The 22,023-nt window shown below is 38.6% G+C and overlaps 1 protein-coding gene across 1 annotated transcript; it reads left to right on the forward strand.

The window, feature by feature from the left end:
- Positions 1 to 19,316: 19,316 nt before the first annotated feature.
- LOC131069739 (9-cis-epoxycarotenoid dioxygenase NCED1, chloroplastic) lies at positions 19,317 to 21,792 on the forward strand. Its single transcript, XM_058005277.2, has one exon. The coding sequence runs from the start codon at positions 19,505 to 19,507 to the stop codon at positions 21,386 to 21,388; it is 1,884 nt and encodes a 627-aa protein (XP_057861260.2). The 5' UTR covers positions 19,317 to 19,504; the 3' UTR covers positions 21,389 to 21,792.
- Positions 21,793 to 22,023: the final 231 nt, after the last annotated feature.

The following is a 22,023-nucleotide window of genomic DNA, read 5'->3' on the forward strand; positions in this document are numbered from 1 at the left end:
TTGAATGTAAAGTCTCTCCCCTAAGTGAAAACCATCAACCCTAGTGAATCTCCCTTCTCTCTCCTTGGAGTTGGAAGAGGGGAGAGCAACTAGGGTTCGATCGCGATTTTCTGCTTTACATTTTGGTGAACCCGACGTGAACATCCTTTCTGATTATCCATAGTTAGATCTGAAAATTGATTCCTTGATTACATTTCCATGTTTGATCTTTTGCAAAATTTTAGAGGTTAATTGCATAAAAACCCTAAATTTTCTTTTTAGTAATTAAGCTTGCGAAATGTTTAATTGTTGATGCTTGTTTCAGATCTGCCCTTCTATTACAAATCATCAATTCATATTTGTGCTTTAATTCTGAAAATTAAGTGGTTAAGTGTCAAAACCCTAATTTTTGAAACCCTCTTGATTCAACCTTTGTCCGACAATTTCACTGATCAAAACATCTCCAAATCAGCTATAACTTTGGATTCCGCAAAAAAATCACAATATCTTTCATCCTTGAAAATTTGGAAAAAAGTTGCGAGGACCGTGTTCACTCCGAGTGCCATCGTCCCCGACATTTTTTTCGAAATTTCAGGAGCGAGATCTTACTGTGTTTTTCTGCTAAAATCCAAAATTTTGGCTAATTTTATCAAATCTAACACTTTCAAAATTACAGTCAAAGTTGGTCTAGGGATTGCTTGGATTAACGCTTCTAATCATTCAAAAATCATTGAAATTGAAATTTTGTGTCAAAATTGTGTTCTTACTGTCCTAAATTTGAAAAGTGTGTTTGCATTCATTCGAAATTTCAGTGCTTTATTCAAATTCTTGCAATTTGTGACTTTTGAAATTAAGCGCTTAATTACAACAACTTTAATTTCCACTTTCAAAATTGAATTTTGCGTTTTTTGAATTAAGTGCATTTGGAACTTTATAATGGTAAAGGAGATCCTCTAACACATGTTAAGACTTTTCAAACAATTTGTACTGATTTTGCTTATGACCAAAGGTTGCTTGCAAAACTGTTTACTAGAACATTAAGAGACAAAGCCCTACAATGGTATTGCTCGTTGCCTTCCTATTCTATTTCTTCTTTCGAACAACTTGCAAATGCTTTCATTCAACAATTTCAAAACAATATAAGTCCTAAAGTTACTTTGATTGATTTAATGCATTGTAAACAAGGTGTTAAAGAAAAAGTGACTGATTTCATTGGTAGATATAAGCATTTGTATGCTCAAATTTCTTTTCCAGTGCCTGACAATGATATTCAAAGAATCTTTATTTCTAATTTACAAAAAGATATTCGAGACAAACTTCTATTTTCTGAGTTTACTTCTTTCCAACAGTTGTGTGCAACTCTTCACAATTATCAACTGACTGTGAGTCAAATGGAACAATCACATCCTATGGCTCCGAGTGATAAGGGTGATAGCAGTCAACAACCATTTGGGAAGTTTAAACCGAACAGAGATTCCATCAAATTCAATGAAAACATCATCAACAACAATGTGAATGCAGCATCAGGTGTGCCTCCTATTTCTAAATTTTTCAAGAAAGAAAGAAAGTATACTCCTTTGAATGAATCATTGCATAGTATTATGAATAAGTTATTGGAACAAAATGTGCTTACTCTTCCTCCTATAAGACAAATTGATCCTGCAAAGATTAATTCACCCTATTTTGATAACAAATCTTTTTGTCAATTTCATCGTCAGCCTGGGCATGATACTGAAAAATGTTTTTCTTTAAAGGGTAAAATTCAAGATTTGATTGATAATAATACTATTTCTGTTTCTGGAGTGAATGATAAAGGCAATACATCTGTAGCTCCTCCTAATCAAAATCTTCAGATTTTCACTGATCCATTACCTTCTCATACCTCTAATGCAATTGAGGCTAATGATTCCTCTCTCTCATCTGATGGTCTTGTGTCTATGACTCCGAATGTGATTAACTTTGTAGAGCAGCAAGAAAACCCTAAAGAACCTTCCATCACATTTGATTCCAGTGAAACCATTAGGGCACCTGATGGTCCTTTATACATAGTTGCAAAAGTCAAGAATACACCTTGCCGTGGAGTGCTTATTGATCCTTCGTGCATGGTTAATGTTATTACTGAAGAATTTCTTTTTACTTTGCAATTTAATCAAGTGATTTATGACAAAACAGATGTGATTGTGAAACTATTTGATGCATTTTCTTCTCCTGCAATTGGTTCTATTACTTTACCTATTGAGGTCCATAACAAATCCCTTGATGTGAACTTTGCTATTATTCCATCTTCCGAACAATTTCGTGTGAAGCTTGGCTATCCTTGGCTATCTTCCATGAAAGCTATTGCTTCTCCTATTCATAAGTTTTTGAAATTTCCCCATAATGGTGAAGTTGTTACTGTCAATCATAGTCTCTTTGAACCAGCTGAAAGAACCTCTAGTGTTCCTCTTGATTACTTTTGGCCTAAACAATTCCAATCTCTTCCTCTACGAAGTGATCATCTTTTCAAATCTTATCAAAAGTGGAAAACAGATATGATCCTATCTCTAAGTGAACCTAGAACACCCAAACTTGATATTCCTATCATTCTTGAGAAGGAAGTTCTTCCTTTGAAAGATAAAACTAATGTCTTTCCTCAAGAAGATTCCCAACCCATCCCTATGGATGTGACTATGCCTATATCTAATAAACCTCCTAAGAGTAGACCTATACCTCCTCGTCATGATGGACTTGGTCTCCTTCCTAAACCAAATATTCCTCCTTTATATGGAGCAGTTCCTCCTCCGTCCTTTTATAGAGAGAAGAGACCTTCTTCTTCTCCTATTATCCAGCCTAAGAGACCACAACCTAAACACCCAAGTGATAAGGATGAGAACATTCCTCCTCCTCAATCTTCTCAACTTCCTACTAAGACTAGATGAAATCGTTCTGCACGTGAACGCCGACGAAAGCATCGTCTTAGAGCTCAAACAGCTGCTTCTCAAACTTTGCAATCTCCAAAAACACCTTCAACAAGCATTATTCCATTTTCTCCTCAGCCGACGATTGAGCCAAAATCTCCTAAACATAAGATGCATGATGGTCTTGATCCTATGCGAGTTAAAGATCCTATTTTTATAAATCTTGATGATGCTATAGATGAAAATGTTATTCATGATGAAAATGTTACTCCTCTTGCTTCTGATAGTGAATATGAACTTGTTGATATTGATAACCATTTATCTAATGAATTTTCTAAAGCACTTATCCTAGCTCCTAGACAAGAACAGCGTGGCTTGGAACATGAACATAGCCCTTGTTTGGATCTTGTGATAGCTCCATCTGCTATGTTGAATGTTCCTCCTCTAGCGTGTTCCCTGCCTTCCCGAAACATTGATCAGCAAGATCGGGGGGTAGATGACGTGCTAGACTAGTTACATTAGCATAGCAGATTCTCTCCTCCTCTCTTGTGTTACTTCTTCTATATGTTATTCTCATTCTTCTATTTTTCGTCCTTAGTGTTGTCTACTTGAGGACGATGCAAAGCATTGAGATCTCTTTTGGTCTCTCTCATGTTGACTCAAAAGACACATGTGTTCCCTTCTTCTAGGTGACCTTCCTTGATTGGGGAATGAAGAACAATTATGCATACATACATATGATATACATGACTTATCATACAGCATACTGACCCCGAGGAACGTGAAGTCACCTCATGCTTTGTGTTTTGTGTCTATTATCCTTGGGTTTATCTCACACTTGGGGGCTAAATCCTTGTGATAACATGCTCCTTTCTCATTTCTTATATGTATCACTACCTTAAAGCAATCACCCCCGATGAGGCGCGTGTGATCGCTTTAATGTAGGGGGGCATACATCCCGTTCATATCTTTTCAAGATACTTGAAAATTTCTTGGAGAACTCAGCTTTGCCTTGAAAATTTTTGATATCTTTCTTGCATGACTCATAGTGAGGGAACCTTACTACTGACAGTCATGGTTCTCCCTCGTGATCTTCCCTTTTACTTGGTCAATCGAAGTCGTAAGATCCTTAGTCCACTGGGGGCTTGGTGTGTCTTGCCTCCTTGACGTGGTGAAAGTCTTTCAATATTGTTTCCTTGTACTTTACCAGAAGTATGACCATACATACTCCCGCTAAAGTGGGGGCTAAATGTAGCGTCCTAAAATTGCGACACTTGCAATTTCGACTGCATTTCGGTCTTCACGATGGCGACGCAACACGCAACCTGAATGGAGAACCCGAAATCTGATTATGACACCAAAAACTGCATTTTCTTGCACCCTGGCCTGAACCTCCTTTACACCCTGCTGTCCCGGGAGGTGGGACCAGAGCGCCCAGCGCCCTGGTCCCCCAGGACCATGGCACCTAGTGCCCTGGTCCCTGGGTCCTATTTTGGGCCCGGTCTCTTTTGGACTTCGGGTCTTTATGTTTGCAAATTGGAAAATTATCTTTCCTGGTTGGCCTAAGGTCGAGAAAATCAGTCTATCAGCCCTAATTGACAAGTATATAAACTACATTTTCCTCTCCCATTTGGGTAAGGAGGACATATGTGTACAAGCGTGAAAACTATACTCAAGCATTCAAGCATTCAAGCATTCCTTCTAAGTCTCCATTCAAGGCTAGGTGTTGCATTCAAGTCAAGGATTCAACCATTGAAGAGGAGATCACTTACTACATACTACTACAACATACAACATACAACATCTATACCTTCGCACATAAGGATACAAACATCCTTACAACAAGGTATTAGTACTTGTTTTACATTACAGACATTTACATTTACAGCATTGCTCATTTCTTGGTTAATTCCAAAACCGGGGTTTGACCTAAAGGCAAACCCCTAATCCCTAACCCCCCAATTGTCTTCGCTTTTCTATGTGTAGGTTGCAGGTACGCGGCTGAAATTGAAGATCTGGAATCCTTGTGCAGAGACGAACAGATCCCCCTTCATTTTGCAGATTTTTCGGAGGACCGTGGCGCTCGGGCGCCATCGTCCCGACAACTTTTGCTCAAATTTGCAGGACAATGCCGTATCGACATTTTACTTCTAATTCCAGGTCCGCGGCTTCATCCTATATCCCTATCTCAGTTTATAAGTGAATCTTTGTCACTTTCTATGCATTCCTAGCTTAATTCTTCTATCAACATTCTTTACAAAAGAGGGTAGCCTTGCTGTCATAACCCTTGAAACACATTTAGCATCCAATCTTGCATTGCGTGGGATTGGATCTTGTGGGTTTCAACCCCTCTTTTGAATGTAAATTCTCTCCCCTAAGTGAAAACCATCAACCCTAGTGAATCTCCCTTCTCTCTCCTTGGAGTTGGAAGAGGGGAGAGCAACTAGGGTTCGATCGCGATTTTCCGCTTTACAACTTGTAGACCAACGAAGAATTTTATTTCACCGATCAAGGACATTTCAAATTCTTTTTTCATTTATTTTACAAAATCTTTGCTCATTTCATCATCTCCTCCAAAGATGATGTCATCTACAAAAATCTCTGCAATCAGATGTTTTCCTTCTTCTCCAGTCTTCAAATACAAGTTATTGTTGTCATTGGTTCTCATGAACCCTATACTTATCGGGTATGAGTGCACTCTCTATACCAAGCTCTTTGTTCTTGTTTTAGCCCATACAAAGCCTTCTTCAGCTTACATACCATATCTCTTCCATCTTCTAAAGTAAACCCTTATGGTTGCTCAATGTATACTTCTTCCTCTAGAACACCATTCAAGAATGCCAATTTGACATCCATTTGGTAGACCTTTAACTTCCTGCAAGTAGCATAAGAAAGCAAGATTCTGACCCCTTCCACTCTGGCCACAAGTGAAAAGGTCTCTCCAAAATCCAAACTTTCTTCCTGTGCATACCCTTTGCAGACTAACCTTGGTTTGTTTGTTACTACTTGATCTGTTTCATCCAATTTGTTTCTAAACACCCACTTGGTGCTTATCACATTTTTGTTCTTCAGTCTGGGCACAAGGGTCCAAGTTTTATTTTTCTCAATCTGCTCCATTTCTTCCTCCATAGCTTTGATCCAATCTTCATCTTTTAGAGCCTCCTTTGCTATTTTGGGCTCAATTTTAGAGAGCAGACAGGTACTCTCCCTTTCTTTTCTTCTAGTCAATACTCTTGCATTTTTGTCACCAATAATATTGTTAGCAGAATGATTGTTTCTGACATACCTTGGTGGTACCAATTCATTTCTTGGAGCTTCTTCTTCCGGTTGTACAAGTTCTACTTCACATGCTTCCTCATTTGCAGCTACACTAGGATTCTCTACAGAAGGTTCGATCGGTACAATGTAATCAAATCCTTGATAGTCCTCTAGTTCACTCTTACTATCCTGTTCATTTTTCTCAAAGACCTCATCTACTCTGACATTTTCACTCTCCACAATATTACCGGTCATTTTGTTCAAACATCAATATGTTTTACTCTTTATGGAGTAACCTAAGAAGATTCCTTCATCACTCTTAGGATCTAACTTTCTAGATTACTCATCCCTCTTGATGTAGCACCTACTTCCAAATACCTTGAAGTAACTCATATTGGGTGAGTATCCACACCATAATTCATAGGGAGTCTTGTTTGTCCCCTTCTTCACCTGTATCTAGTTCAAGGTATACACAATAGTACTCATTGCTTCTCTCCAGAAGATATGTGGAATATCCTTCTAAATCATTAGAGTCCTCACACAATCAATTAGAGTTATGTTTCTTCTTTCAACAATAATGTTCTATTGAGGTGTTCTGGGTGTAGAGATCTATTAGACACAATGCACCACTGAGAGGGGGTGAATCAGTGGTTCTCAAACTTTTTCCTTTAGTTGTCCTATGTGAGTATACTGGTTAATGGATTTAAGTGAATTCAGACTTACCGATTAGAAAGGAGACTAATCACAAATGCATTCACACAAAAGGACATCACATAACACCAACATATATGAGTAAAACCCAAGATGGGAAAAACCTCGGTGAGAAATGTTGTCGGAGTCTACTGCCCCAATCCAGCCTCACAATGAATCTTAGATTACACTATTTAGGGCACCAACCCAAGGAGCTACAACCCCTACACCGAGCTACAACTTAGTGATCTAAAAAATATATCATCAAATACAAAAGTAATAACCTATTACAAGTGAATCTTGCAACCACTCGTTATAATCTCTCTACCTGTATCACCCCTTTTCTTCCTTACCAGTTCTCTATCTTCTTGTCACTCTTCCTCTCTTGAACTTTCACCTAGATCAATATCTTCTGCTCTCTGCTGCACTCTTCTATTGCTGCCTTATCAGATCAATTCTACTGGTTACCTTTCTTCTGCTTTTGCTCTATCAAATTTCCTCTTCACTTGCTCTGCACTTCAACACTCTCCACTGTCTTCCAGTTGGTTCAAGCATTGTCAGTTGGCTTCACTGATACTCTCTTGTAGTTGCACGTTGCTTTAACTTTACTGGTTAAACCTCCGCTAAAACTTATTACCGGTTGTCTCCCTTCTACTCGATCTCTATAATCCTCTCTAGTTATCCCTCTTCATCTACTGCTCTATTTGGCCTTTGGCATTACTTGCCAGTATCTCTCTTTGAGGCAACCACAACATCTATCTTCGGCCTGCATATTTATGATCACACACTCCCACCAAAAGCAACATTCAAACTTGGTGCCTTATGGTTTCTTCCACTGATCACTAGGCACATCGAATTCAATCAGATCTCCTTCCAGAGATCAATCACCTGCAACAAATCAATCAAGCTCCACCAAGCTCATGGCTTCCAATACTTTTTTGCTAAATTTAGCAAACACAACCCTGTATGTCAACCTGCATCTGTCAAATGCCATAAATGGTTCGATGATTTTCTTCACCAACTTCGATCTATATCTAGACAACCTACATCGACCAGTGCACTCCATGGATCCGATTTGATATGACCTTCCTTGAGCCGCAACCCCTTAGTAACTTGACCCACAATAGTCACAGTCAACATTAAATATCAACCAACTCTACAACAACCTCACCGTCATGACACTTCACTGACGTCTGCAATCTTGCCACTTCATCTCCACGTGGCATACTTGTCACTATCCATCTCAGCTTAGACCTCTATGTCGATTCAAACAGGATCACTGACCAACCACTCAACTGGTGCACACCTACCAAACATCTAACCCTACCGGTTCTCTAGTAACCCTACTGGTATGTCTTCTCTTAGCACCTTTGTTGACATCCACCTTAGCTCACTATGTCGAACCAACATGGTCACCAACCAATATCACACAACCGATGTATGCTTCATACTATTGGTGTCTTTTTTCTTACTAGTTAACCTTCTTACCTTCTCCTTCCTTGTGCTAGTGGATCTTGTCAGCCCAGTCATCAATCATGATGGTCTTTAGTAGCACTCTTAGAGGACACATCATGTGCATCCTCATCAGACTAAGAGCACTTCACCTTTATCTCTTTGTCAACTTGGTTGTATGTCAGTATTCTCCTTGTTTACCAATTTTCATTTTTTTGCCTTCATACTGGTAGTGTGTAGGATATCTTCATGCCAACTATCTCCATCTATGGCAACACCACTTTCCATCTGCATACCAGTAACTCCATGTGTACAACTGCAGAGCCTCATTTTCATTTGATTGGTTCTCCTCTCAACCGGTTTGCCAAGGAGGAAAACTTGTCATCTTAACTCTTCCTTCTCTGGCTTGGTAGCATATCATGTCATCTCATGCTAATCCAGTGCACATCTCTGATCTCAAACTCTGGAGGCTTCCTCATCATCCACTTTGGTCATCTGGTCTATGCATCCAATCACCTGCCATTGCTTACTCTAACTAACTTATCTCGAAGAGTCATGATGTATGTCATGTATGTTGTGGGATAGGCAAGATATTACCATTTACTGAAGAGGAGGAATAGACAACTAAACACCGGTGGAGGAAGATCTATGTCACTTGTTGATAATGATGTGACTTCACTGAGGAGTAGATGCATCTTCAACTTGACATATAACCTGGTATCTTTTCCATATGCCATCCTTGCTTACTAAAGCAACACATTCTCTATCAATCTTCTCTTCATCCGGTGGGAGTCCTGCTGTAAAACATCCAACTCTTATTGGGCACATGCTTATCGGTTGGCAACCACTCAATGCCAATACATTACTTATCGGTCATCATACCATACCGGTCTCCAGTGCATGGCTTCAACACATGCCAAAAGTGACTTGTGTACCGGTGACTTGCAATACTTGGCTGAAATCAATGTCACCAATACACATTAATCTCCCACACTGGTCATGCTATACCAGTTGACATCAATGACAACACTATGCCAACAACATATGCCTCATAATCCCCTATTCTTCACAATAATTTATGAACTCTTGAGAGGTGAAATCTCCTCCTAAATCCGATCTCAAACATTTCAGACTCTTACCATTTCCTCTCTCCACTCGAGCCTTGAAGACCTTAAACATGTGAAAGGCTTCAGATTTTTTCTTTCAAGAATACAACCCACATCATTCTTGAGAAATCATCTAGAAACAACATGAAGTACCAATCCCCATAGAAACTCTATCCTCATAGGACCACACAAATCCGTATGCACTATGTCCAACACATTCTCATATGAATAAGATTTGTTGTTGAAACTGGATCCGATCAAATTTCCTAGTTGACATTCTTTACACATAGCATTCTCAAGTTTCATAATGTCAGGCATACCTCTGATAGACTTCATTTTACTAACCTTTTCTATGCTATCAAAATTAACATGACACAATCTTTTGTGCCACAACCAACTGTCTTCTACCTTTTCCATTAGGCAACTTCCTACATTGGTGTCTACGTAGAATTTATTACCTTTGTCTTGTTTACCGATAGCAATCAGACCTCCTGATTTATCACTTATTTTGCATATTCCTTCACTAAACTCTAATTGGTAACCCTTATTGTTAAATTGTGCAACACTTAACAGAATATACTTTATCCCTTCTACCCAGTAAACATCTCCACAATTGGTTTTATCATTTAGGTCTATATATCCCTTACCTTTTATTGCACATGGAGCATCATTACCGAATCTCACCAATCTTCCATCACAGTCCTCCATGATGAGGAATTTGTTATTATCGTCGGTCATGTGGTGAGTGCAACCACTGTCAATTACCCAATCTCCAAACCGGATTGAACTAGAGATCAATGCCATATCACTTTCCTTCGTGCTATCTTCCTTTACCACTACAAATACAATCCCTTCTGCATCAGATCTTTTTGATTCTTCATCAGTAACTCCTTTTGCAAGATAGCACTCCTTCTTGCTCTTCTCTTTGTATCTTCTAGAGTTATCCTTCCTATCATTGTCAGGACATCTGGATCCAATATGACCTATTTTATTGCAAGAGAAACACTTAAGGGGTAGTTTACCTTTGTACTTTACTTTTCCTCTTGGCAACCTTCTTGCTATTAGAGCTTCAAGCTCACCTTGTTCCTGTTATTTAGATAACAAGTTGTCATTTTCATGAGAATGATCGGTTCTTGTAGTAGAACTACTTCTAGTTTCTTTTCTTCTCCTTGTTGGTGCAAGTGTCATGGAAGATTTGAAGGCAACATCAATCTTTGGCATACTGTTATCACAATTGCTCAACTCAAAGGAAGTCAACCTACTGATCAAAGAGTCAAGTGTAACATTAACTATTCCCAAAGATCTGAGTTCCTGAATTGCAGAAACCCTTATGGCATATTGTGGTAGCAGGGTTCTCAAGATTTTGCTAACAACATCATCTTCCTCAAGTTTTCCTCCAACATTTATGATGGAATTTACCACATCCTTTATTCTTTTGTTGTATTGTTCTATATTCTCTCCTTCTTGCATCCTCATCTCATCAAATTTTCCTCTCCAACTATCCACCTTAGGCTTTTGTACATGAGGTCTCCTCCATAAACAATCTCCATCTTATTCCATGTCTCATAGGCTATTTTGATTTCTTGAACCTCAGCATACTCATTATCAGATAGAGTACTAGAAATCACATCCATAGTTGTGATGCTATCTTGCTTCTCTTTTATCTGATCTGCAGTGAGAACCTCTGTAGTTTCATTGTACTCTATGCTTACATGACTCCAATATTAATCTCCTAGGGTTCTTAGGTAGAGCTTCATTCTACCATACCATAATGTGTAATTCTCCTTAGAGAACTTGGGGCCTTCCTTCCATTTCATCTTGGATCTTTCCTTAAGCCATTAAGCTCTTCTTAATCTAAGGACCAAGGCACTAATACCAATTGTTGGTCCCAACCGGTGCTGAGAGGGGAGGGGTGAATCAACACTATAGCGATTCTACCAGATTTAACCTTAATCAAAGTTTCTACTCAAACTTGACACTTTTTAGTATAAGAAGCATTAACAAGAAACATGCACACATAAAATCAATCACACATGAACACCAAGGTTTATCACATGGAAACCCAAATGGGAGAAAACCACAGTGTGAGTAGAAACTCACAAAATCTGCACCCTTCTGGAGTACGCCTAGTGAGGAGCCATCCCTGTTAGGAGATTACAAAGACACTACCAGGTGCCACCTAGTTAAGGTATTTTCTTCAAGGCCTGTTAGAACCTTTACCTTTGTTAGAGGTAGCCTTGTTAAAGGAATTAGTATCATCAATTAAGATGTCACCCGATTAAGGGATTTTACAAAGGGACCTATTAAAGTCTACCTGGTTAAGGGATTTTACTGTTGTAGTTATTAGAAAACAACAAAGAGAATGATCTTCTATAATAGCTACTCTTAGCTTAATCAGATCGAATTGAAGTTCTTTCTTTTGACCACTGGTTACACTTGCTCTGCACTCTGTTGGTTCTTTGCATTATTTCTCTACTCTTCACACTATTCGATCTCTGCACACTCTCTTCACCACTCTTCTATTCACTTAGCAGTTTTGCACTCTCCTCACCTTCCTGGATCGCCTCTCTTCTAGATTGCAATTTTATGATCAAACTTTTTGGTTTTCGCTAAAAACCTTTATACCATGTTTTGCCAACACATAATTGTTGTTTCCTAAATGAGTTCAAACCTAAAACTTGGTAAACTTGAAATTCAAATCTTCCTGCACTTTCTCTGTGCAGTCTCCATCATTCTTGCTAGCAACTCATCCTTATCTACCACCGCAACTCATAATTTTAGCAACTTCTGGGTCGTGTTTTGACTTTTTAATGTGAACCGAAAAATCCACACAAATCTCGCCTTAACTAGTTGTTAACTATTGTAGACTTTACTAGTAGTTTTTTTGATGATATCTCACCCTGATTGACTCACCTTTGGTCATCAAATCCAACTTACCAATCACTGCTATGAGATTATTGGTGGATAGCATCCTTCAACCTGTATGACTAGTTCACCGGTGTAACTCTTCATCTTTTGCCACCGGTCACTGATAATCAAGAAGACTGATAACCTATCTATCCAGAGTGTTTCGGTCATACATAAGACTATTAAACTACAATTTAAGTTACCTCCTATGACCACATCAATATTTCAACTGCCAGTTTAAGAAACTAATCTCAACACCTATTAGATGCTTGACTGACCGGTCATCTACTTTGTTTATCCTTCAACCGATTAGTCTTCAACCAACACACTTCTTAAGTGTGTCAATAATGCATATTAGGGAAGCACTTAATCCTCCATATTGTTTGCAACCATGAGTAAACCATTGAGGTTTAACACACCTCCTTGCCTATGAGCTTGGACTTATTCACTAGTAAGTGTTTGTCATCAATGATAATACTAACTAATGAACCAGTTGTACCAACACCATCAGTTGTGCCAACACTTGCAACAATTGTACAAGCTCAGGCCAGTCAAGATCTGGTCAAGTCAAAATCTGAAGAAAAAAAGCTTATTTTGATGTCTGTTGATGTTTTGCAAAAGGTGGTTCTGGGTGTGCAACTTGATCCCAATTCTGGAGTCCCTCTAGTAAATTACTTCAATTGATTAACAATGTAAATACCAATTTTGATTCTTTGGAGAAGTCTACTACTAAGCGTGTATTAGATAGATTTAAGGAGGTAAGGATGCAGACATTCCAGAAAATGATAGAAGATGATAGAGTGAGATTGAATAAAAGTCTGCAGACTGTTTCAGATACATTATCAGAAGGCAGTAAAATATATAAGTCTGTCTTATTTTGCCAAAGTTCACAGTAGACATAGACAAGCAAATAAGTGTTTGTCAAGGTAAACTTGCTGGTATTTCACAGTATTTTGATCCTAATGTATTCCTTACCAACAATGTAGAAGGATAGATAATGGCTCTTAATGATCAAATCTCGAGCCTTAATGCAAATAAGGATAGAATTTTGAGGAGAATTGGTGAACTTCGGAATTGGATTGCCCCTTGTTGGACATCGTGTTAAGTAATAAGGTTGACTATTTGAAGGCTATGGGACAACTTGTTCCATCCGAACTGAAGGATGTGGAGATTCATGCATATGTTTTCAGTGCATTAACCACAGTTTTGGATAACTTGAAGAGTGGGTGGGACACTCACCTAGGATTTTTGAAGAACATTTTTGCTGATATTTTCAAATTCATGTAAAGTCTCCAGTAGGTATCCTTGGATATAAGTTTTGGACAACACCCCATCTTTGGCATTGTTGTCAAAGGGGGAGAGTAAAGGTGAAAAATGTACAATAGAAGAGTGTAATTATAGGTTTCAGAATTTCAAAATTCTTTGTTGAAGGGGGAGCCTTAGCAATTTTGATTTGATGTACATGTTTCAACACTTAGTCATTTTTCACGAGTGTTGCCATCAATGCCAAAGGGGGGATTGTTGGCAATTGACACTCATCTGGTGTATTCTAATGCTTGATTAATGGTTTAGGGTTGTCATTGATGGAAACTCTTCTTGAGATTCCTATCTAGTAATCACAGAGCTTGATATCCAGGAGCGGATGTCAACCAATATTTGAGGTTGAGCAAAGAATTTTTGGTTTGGAAGCTTATTGGTGATTGTGGTGATATGAATCATGTATGGGATTATTGGGATGACATAGAGACATCGTTTTATCACCTATTTGGTGATCCACATTTATCTTTGGTGATCCGATCAAACCGACATATGACTACATGTTACATTAGCAAGACAACTTGGTGAATGGTCTATTTTGTGATTGTGGATATATAAGACCGGTGCAGAAGATCTTTTTGGTGTATGGTATGTTTGATATGTGAGCAAGTGGTGATCGAGAATCCTTTGTAGCATAGTTTCACGTGCACATTCTTGATCTGGTAGCTGACTAAGATAGGAAACAAATCAGAGTTGCAGAGCAGACACAGTCGAAGATTTGTCACTCAAACAAAACTCATCCAGACATTGTTAGATGTTATTTTGGAGTTCATTCATTATAATCCATCACTGTAGATGATCTATAAGGCAGTGAGCTTTCCAAGATTATTGTGCTTATTGTAATTGAGCCCTGAGCTCTAGGCAATGTGCATGAATTCTTGTGCATTCCCCCTCATGTAATATTGTTTTGCTACTGGCCATAGAATAATATTGTGGGTTCAAATCCCACCATGGTTTTTCCCATTTGGGTTTTCACATAAAAATATTGGCGTTATGATTTTGTGGTTGGTTGTTTTGAGTTTCTGCATTTCAGTTTCATGCATTTGATTCCGGTGGTTTAAAGTTAAGTTTGAAAATATGATAACTGGTAGAACACTGATTCGCCCCCCTCTCAGTGTTCCTTGATTCCAACAAGGAGCATGTTGATTATTGAAATTTGACCAAGTCTAAAAATTATATGATTTTCTAAAACTTACAATCTACATTACAATTCCTAGAGATCTGAAACCACTCTCAAACATCTTGCTGATATATACATGAAACATAACTTAAATTATAAGAAAGGAAAAAAACATATTGAAATGTGACTTGGTTATACTTAAATGTTATATTTCATGTATATATTGTTCTTTGGGGATTGGGTATAACTTGTGTCCAAACTAGAACATTTTCCTATTCACGACATCTACAATTTAACAATGCAGAACAGTTAGTGAGTGTCGAATTTGGCACTCGCCAAATACAAAAAGTGCACTTTTCACATTCGGCAAGTACCAAAATTTTTGCTCGCCAAATGTGAAAAGTACAATTTTTTTGAATTTGGCAAGCACCATATTTGGTACTCACCAAATGGTTTGCATTGGAAAGTGCCAACCCTTTGGGTTGGATCTCCCTCGGGCATCCAACTTGAAGGTTTGGATGACCAATTCATGCCAATGACATGATTTTATGAAAAGATAAAAGGTGGCACATTTTTGGTACCACATCTTGGTGCACTTACTCCTGTATCATTTTTTAAAATAAAAATACATCTATATATAATCTCAAGGTGCTTATTCATCCTAGATTAAAAAAAATAGTAAAGGTGCCTCAAGAGAAATATTTATGGACATGTTTTAAATAGATGTGTCTAAGATATCTATTCTAGTTTTACTTAGATTGCATTGATTTTTCCACCTAGACTAACTTTGACCTTCTATATGTTAAAATTATTCTATTATGTTCTATTTATTTAGAATTGTAGTAGTGGGTATTTATAATCGTGCTTGGGAGAACAAATAAAATTTGAAACTTAAGATACAATCTCAAGGTGCTTATTCATCCTAAATAACACATTTAATATAAGAACCTCTAAAAATAGATAACTCTTGAACTCTTCTCTTAAATAGGCGGATTGAAGATATATATACTAATTTTATTTAAATTAAATTTATTGTTCCCCATAAACTAACTTTGACCTTGTTTACATTAAAAGTATTCTATTCCCCTGGACTTATAGTATTAGGTATTTATAATTGTGCTTGGGAGAACAAATAAAATTTGAAACTTAAGATATAATTTTAAGGTGCTTATTCATCCTAAATAACATATTTAATATAAGAACTTCCTAAAATAGACAACTCTTGATGTCTTCTAAATAGATGGATCTAATATATCTATACTATTTTTACTTAAATTAGATCGACTATTCACCTTAAATTAAATTTGATCTCATGTGCATTAAAATTATTATATTATATTCTATATCATTGGACTTGTAATAGTGAGTATTTATAATTGTTCTTAAGAGAACAAAAAAAAATTGAAACTTAAGATACAATATTGAGGTGCTTATTCATCCTAAATAACAAACTTAATATAATCTTCTCTAGAAATAGATAATTATTGACCTCTTTTAACAAGATATATTTAAGATATTTGTAGTAATTTTACTTAAATTCTCTTGATCGTTCCCCATAAACTAACTTTGGTCTATTATATTTCTTTCCCTTGGATTTGTAGTAGTGGCTATTTAACATTGAGGATGAGGAAACCAAGTCTAATTGGTTAGGATTTTGGTCTATAATTCGAGATGAATGAAGTATATCATTAACCAACAAAAGATGTCTATACTAGTTTTACTTAAATTGCATTGATTGTTCCCATAAACTAACTTTGACCTTGTGTCCATTAAAATTATTTTTTAATATTCTATTCCCTGTAACTTGTAGTAGTGGGTATTTATCACTATGTTTGGGAGAATAAATAAAATTTGAAGCTTTTGGATATAATCTCAAGGTGCCTATTCCTCCTAAATAAGAACTTCAATATAAGCACCTCCAAAGATATATATCTCCTAACATCTTTTAAATAAATATATTTAAGATATCTATACTAATTTTACTTAAATTGGATTGATTGTTCCCCATAAACTAACTTTGACCTATTATATTCTATTTTCTTGAACATGTAGTAGAAGGTATTTGTCATTGTACTTGGGAGAACAAATAAAATTTGAACTCGTAATAGTGAATATTTGTCATTGTGCTTGGGAGAACAAATAAAATTTGAACTCGTAGTAGTGAATATTTGTCATTTTCCTTAGAGAACAAATAGAAATTTGAAGCTCGAGACTTCAAGGAAACTCATTAATAATATTTTTTTTTTTAAAAAGGAAAATGGAACACACTTTTGTCTTGCTTAAGACTTGGAGGAGGCTCATTAATAGTAGATATGGAGTAGTGGGTATTTGTCTTTTTGCTTTCATAGAAAACAAATATATTTTGAACTTGTAGTAGTGGATATTTATAATTTTACTTGAGACACATTAATAGTAGATTACAAAAGAAAAGGAAAATGGTACACACTTTTGTCTTGCTTGAGATTTAGAGGAGACTTATTAATAGTAGATTACAAAAGAAAAGGAAAATTATGCACACTTTTGCCTTGCTTGAGATTTAGAGGAGACTCATTAATAGTAGATTACAAAAGAAAAGCAAAATTATACACACTTTTGCCTTGCTTGAGATTTAGAGGAGACTCATTAACAATAGATTACAAAAGAAAAGGAAAATGGTACATACTCTTGCCTTGCTTGAGATTTGGAGGAGACTCATTAAGAGTAGATTACAAAAGAAAAGGAAAATTATACGTATTTTTGCCTTGCTTGAGATTTGAGGAGACACATTAATAGTAGATTACAAAAGAAAAGGAAAATGATACACAATCTTGTCTTGCTTGAGATTTAGAGGAGACACATTGATAGTAGATCACAAAAGAAAAGTAAAATGACACACACTATTGCCTTGCTTGAGATTTGGAGGAGACACATTAATAGTAGATTACAAAAGAAAGGGCAAATGGTGCACACTCATACCTTGCTTGAGATTTAGAAAAGACTTATTAATAGTGGATTACAAAAGAAAAGGAAAATGGTACACATTTTTGTCTTGCTTGAGATTTAGAGGAGACACATTAATAGTAAATTACAAAAGAAAGGGAAAATGATACACAATTTTACCCTGCTTGAGATTTAGAGAAGACACATTAATAATAGATTACAAAAGAAAAGGAAAATGATATACAATTTTACTAGCTTGAGATTTAGAGGAGACACATTAATTGTAGATTACAAAAGAAAAGGAAAATAGTACACACTTTTGCCTTGCTTAAAATTTGGAGAAACTCATTAAGAGTAGATTACAAAAGAAAAAGAAAATGAAACACACTTTAATCTTGCTTGAGATTTGGAGAAGACTCATTAATAGTAGATTACAAAAGAAAAGAAGATGGAACACACTTTTGCCTTGCTTATAACTTGAAAGAGACTCCTTAAAAATGCATTTCAAATGTATGGTGTGTTCAATGGAACACACCTTGATTTGAAATTTAAAAGAAACTCATTAACAAGCACATACTTTTGCCTTGCTTATAACTTGAAAGAGACTCATTAAGAGTGTATAATTTAGAAGAAACTCATTAACAAGCACATACTTTTGCCTTGCTTTTATAACTTGTAAGAGACTCATTAAGAGTATAATTTAGAATAAACTCATTAACATGCACATACTTTTGCCTTGCTTATAACTTGAAAGAGACTCATTAAGAGTGTATAATTTAGAAGAAACTCATTAACAAGCACATACTTTTGCCTTGCTTTTATAACTTGTAAGAGACTCATTAAGAGTATAATTTAGAATAAACTCATTAACATGCACATATTTCTGCCTTGCTTATAACTTGAAAGAGACTCATTAAGAGTGTACCACAACAAAAAGCATGGAAATGGAACACACTTTCAACATGTTTTTTTTTTGTTGTTGTTGTTATCGCAGAGGTGTCCCCATGACTCTTGCGAGGTGAAACTAATCCTCTGGACTGCATGATAACTCCATTCAGCCTAAACGCGGCTGGGTAAACCAGCTCTATTCAGCCTAAACGCGACTGGATAAACCAGCTCTATTCAACCAAAACGAGATTTGAACCTGCATCGATTGCTCGTATCTTTAACATGTTAAGCCAATGAAGTTGGGAATGCTTGTTTACCAAAGACTAAGGATCCACGTACGCGTGAGGAGGGAGGAAAATGGGGCGGGCCCAAATGAAGGGAGAAGGGGGACATTTGGGGGGCTGCGCAGTGGAGAGTATGTAGAAATAAAAGGCGGGCTTGCTTTTTGCTTAAGGCAGTGGGATTGGAACACGTGGATACATGGGATGGTAAACCGAGTAGATCTATTACGCGCTCACTTCTTTCTTTCTATTCCATTCGTCCGTCCGTCCCCGACGCAGACGGCAGCGGCGTTCTCATCATTCTCCCACAAGAATTTGGCCGTGTTCTCCGGACATAATAGCCCACAAGCCTCCCACGTGCCGCGCCATCAACGGTTCGAATCGCCGGCCACCGGTCGGAAAGTCTTTCGGAACTTTGACCACTCCCCTGACGTTCTCACAAACTGCCACGTAAGTCCCCTCTGCACAGCAAAAATCGCCCCTATAAACACCCACCGCCAAGTTCATCCCTGCTCAGAGTCCAACTTCCCCAGAGTTTCTCTTTTCCTCTTCCTTCATTCTTCTCAGTTTCCCAACACTTCCATTTCTTTCTTCTCGGAGTCCAACTTCACCAAGTTATCTTTCAGTGTCCAACTTCATCACCATCTTGGGAATTTCCCTTTGGTTTTGTGCGCCTGCATAATTTGTATCATGAGTATGAGTTGCTCGGCTAGATTGGTGGTCGACAGTTACACTCACTCACGGGTTCCTCTCGGGGAATCTTCACAATGGAGACACCAATCCCTCTCTAGGACTAGCAATTCTCACAGACTTCACAGACATGTCGATATTCGTGCCCGAGTCGTTACGCCCACTACCCCAATTGAGCAAAAGCCCATCATCCAAACCTCCACTCCCACTTCCAATTCCACTTCCACTTCCCTCACCTGGAGATCCGACCCCGACCGAAGATTTGAGATCCCAAATCGAGTCTTTCCGGGCATGTGGGAGAAGAAGTCGAAGTCGGAGTCTTGTGGGTGGAACCCAGTCCAGAGGCTCGCAGCGGCGGCTTTGGATGCGGTGGAGAAGAGTTTTATAACGGCACTGGAGAAGAAGTTCCCCCTGCCAAAGACAGCAGACCCGGAAATTCAAATTGCCGGGAATTTTTCTCCTGTTCCTGAGAGCCCAGTCCAGCATGAGCTTGAAGTAGTGGGTCAGATTCCACAATGCTTAGAAGGTGTCTATGTTAGAAATGGCGCAAATCCCCTGTTCGAGCCCCTGGCTGGGCACCATTTCTTCGACGGGGACGGAATGGTGCACGCCGTCAGGCTGAAGCAAGGAATCGCCAGTTACTGCAGCAGATTCACAAGGACCTACCGTCTGGTCGAAGAGGAAAAGCTCGGGCGAGCCTTTTATCCCAAAGCAATCGGTGAACTCCATGGCCATTCGGGGATAGCACGCCTAATGCTCTACTATGCGCGAAGCATGTTTGGTCTGGTGGATCGGTCCAAAGGCATGGGAGTGGCGAATGCGGGGCTCATTTACTTCAACGGCCGACTTCTCGCCATGTCCGAGGACGATTTGCCTTACGCGGTCAGGGTAACGGAGGACGGCGATTTGGCGACTGTGGGTCGTTTTGATTTCGACGGGCAGTTGCAGTCCGCCATGATAGCACACCCGAAGATCGATCCGGAGACCAAGGAGCTCTTTGCTCTGAGTTATAATGTTATAAAGAAGCCGTATCTCAAGTACTTCATGTTTTCCCCTGATGGAAGAAAAGGCCCCGATGTGACCATCTCTGTCAAGGAGCCGACTATGATGCATGATTTCGCCATCACGGACAAGTATGTCGTGGTGCCGGACCAGCAGCTGGTGTTCAAGCTCCAGGAGATGGTTGCCGGCGGTTCGCCGGTAATCTACGACAAGGAGAAAGTACCCCGCTTTGGGATTTTGCCCAAGTATGATTCCGACGAGTCCAGAATGAAATGGATCGAGGTTCCCGATTGCTTCTGCTTTCACTTGTGGAACGCCTGGGAGGAGAACGAAGATGAGGTCGTCGTCATTGGGTCTTGCATGACACCGCCGGACTCGATTTTCAATGAGTCCGATGCAGCTCTCAGGAGCGTACTTTCCGAAATCAGGCTCAATCTCAAAACCGGCAAGTCCAGTCGCCGTCAGCTTGCGCCAATGAATTTGGAAGCCGGGCAAGTGAACAGAAACAAGCTTGGGAGAAAGGCCCGGTATGTGTACTTGGCAATTGCAGAGCCATGGCCCAAAGTTTCAGGCATAGCCAAGGTGGACCTGGAGGCTGAGTCGCCGGAAAGAGTAGTCGGGAAAATTGAGTACAAAAAGGGTTGCTATGGAGGCGAGCCATTTTTCGTTCCCCGGACATCGAATCCCGAGGCTCCGGAAGATGACGGGTATGTTCTAACTTTCATGCACAACGAGGAGACCTGGCAGTCAGAGCTGCTCATTTTGGACGCTAAGTCCCCGACTCTGGAACCGGTTGCGTCGGTCAAGCTGCCATCGAGAGTGCCTTATGGCTTCCATGGCACATTTATTACCTCCCAAGAGCTCGATCAGCAGGTGCTGTGAAGACGCTCAGTCTTCCGCTCCTCTCGGCTCTCATTTTCCTTTTTCTGCTCTTTGCCATTCCAGTTTACGGGCTAGCCCAGTTCATGGGCATAGGTTTGGTGTTTTTAGATTGGTATTTGTAAATTTGTTGTATACCCACGTTATGTTTTGGTGGAATGAGATATCAGAGGGATGCTGCAGTGAAGCCCCCGGATCTCATTCTCATTCTCTGCTATCTGCTATTTTCTCTAGGCAATTGTGGAAGCCCAGCTTGTAGCTTTGTATTCTGCGGTGAAGCTCAGCTGGCAGCCTTTTATCCATTATTTTCCTCTTATAGATGCAGCGCTCTTCAAGACGCTCTCTATATGTCTACTGTATATATGTTTCCTGTGGAAAAACGTTTGAAATAAAATCCGAGTTTTTAAGCTGTGTTGCATTTATGGAATTCGCTTCTGGACTTCAAATCTATCAAACAAACTTCTCAGCCGCTGCTTTGTGTTTGTGCTAAATTGGATAAGATAGATCGTTTTACTGAGGTTAAAAATAGTTTATGAGACAATCAGTCTGTCATTTTGATCGTTACATTTCAATTTTTTTCTTATCTCAAAAAAATGATAAGCATCCCATCTTCTTAGTGATGTTTTTGTCGAAAAAAC

This window comes from Cryptomeria japonica, chromosome 11 (assembly GCF_030272615.1).
Source record: "Cryptomeria japonica chromosome 11, Sugi_1.0, whole genome shotgun sequence".
Classification (NCBI taxonomy): Eukaryota; Viridiplantae; Streptophyta; class Pinopsida; order Cupressales; family Cupressaceae; genus Cryptomeria; species Cryptomeria japonica.

What these genes read in the sequence shown, in the direction of transcription:
- LOC131069739 (XM_058005277.2), top strand. Translation starts at nt 19,505, where the DNA reads ATGAGTATGAGTTGCTCGGCTAGATTGGTGGTCGACAGTTACACTCAC.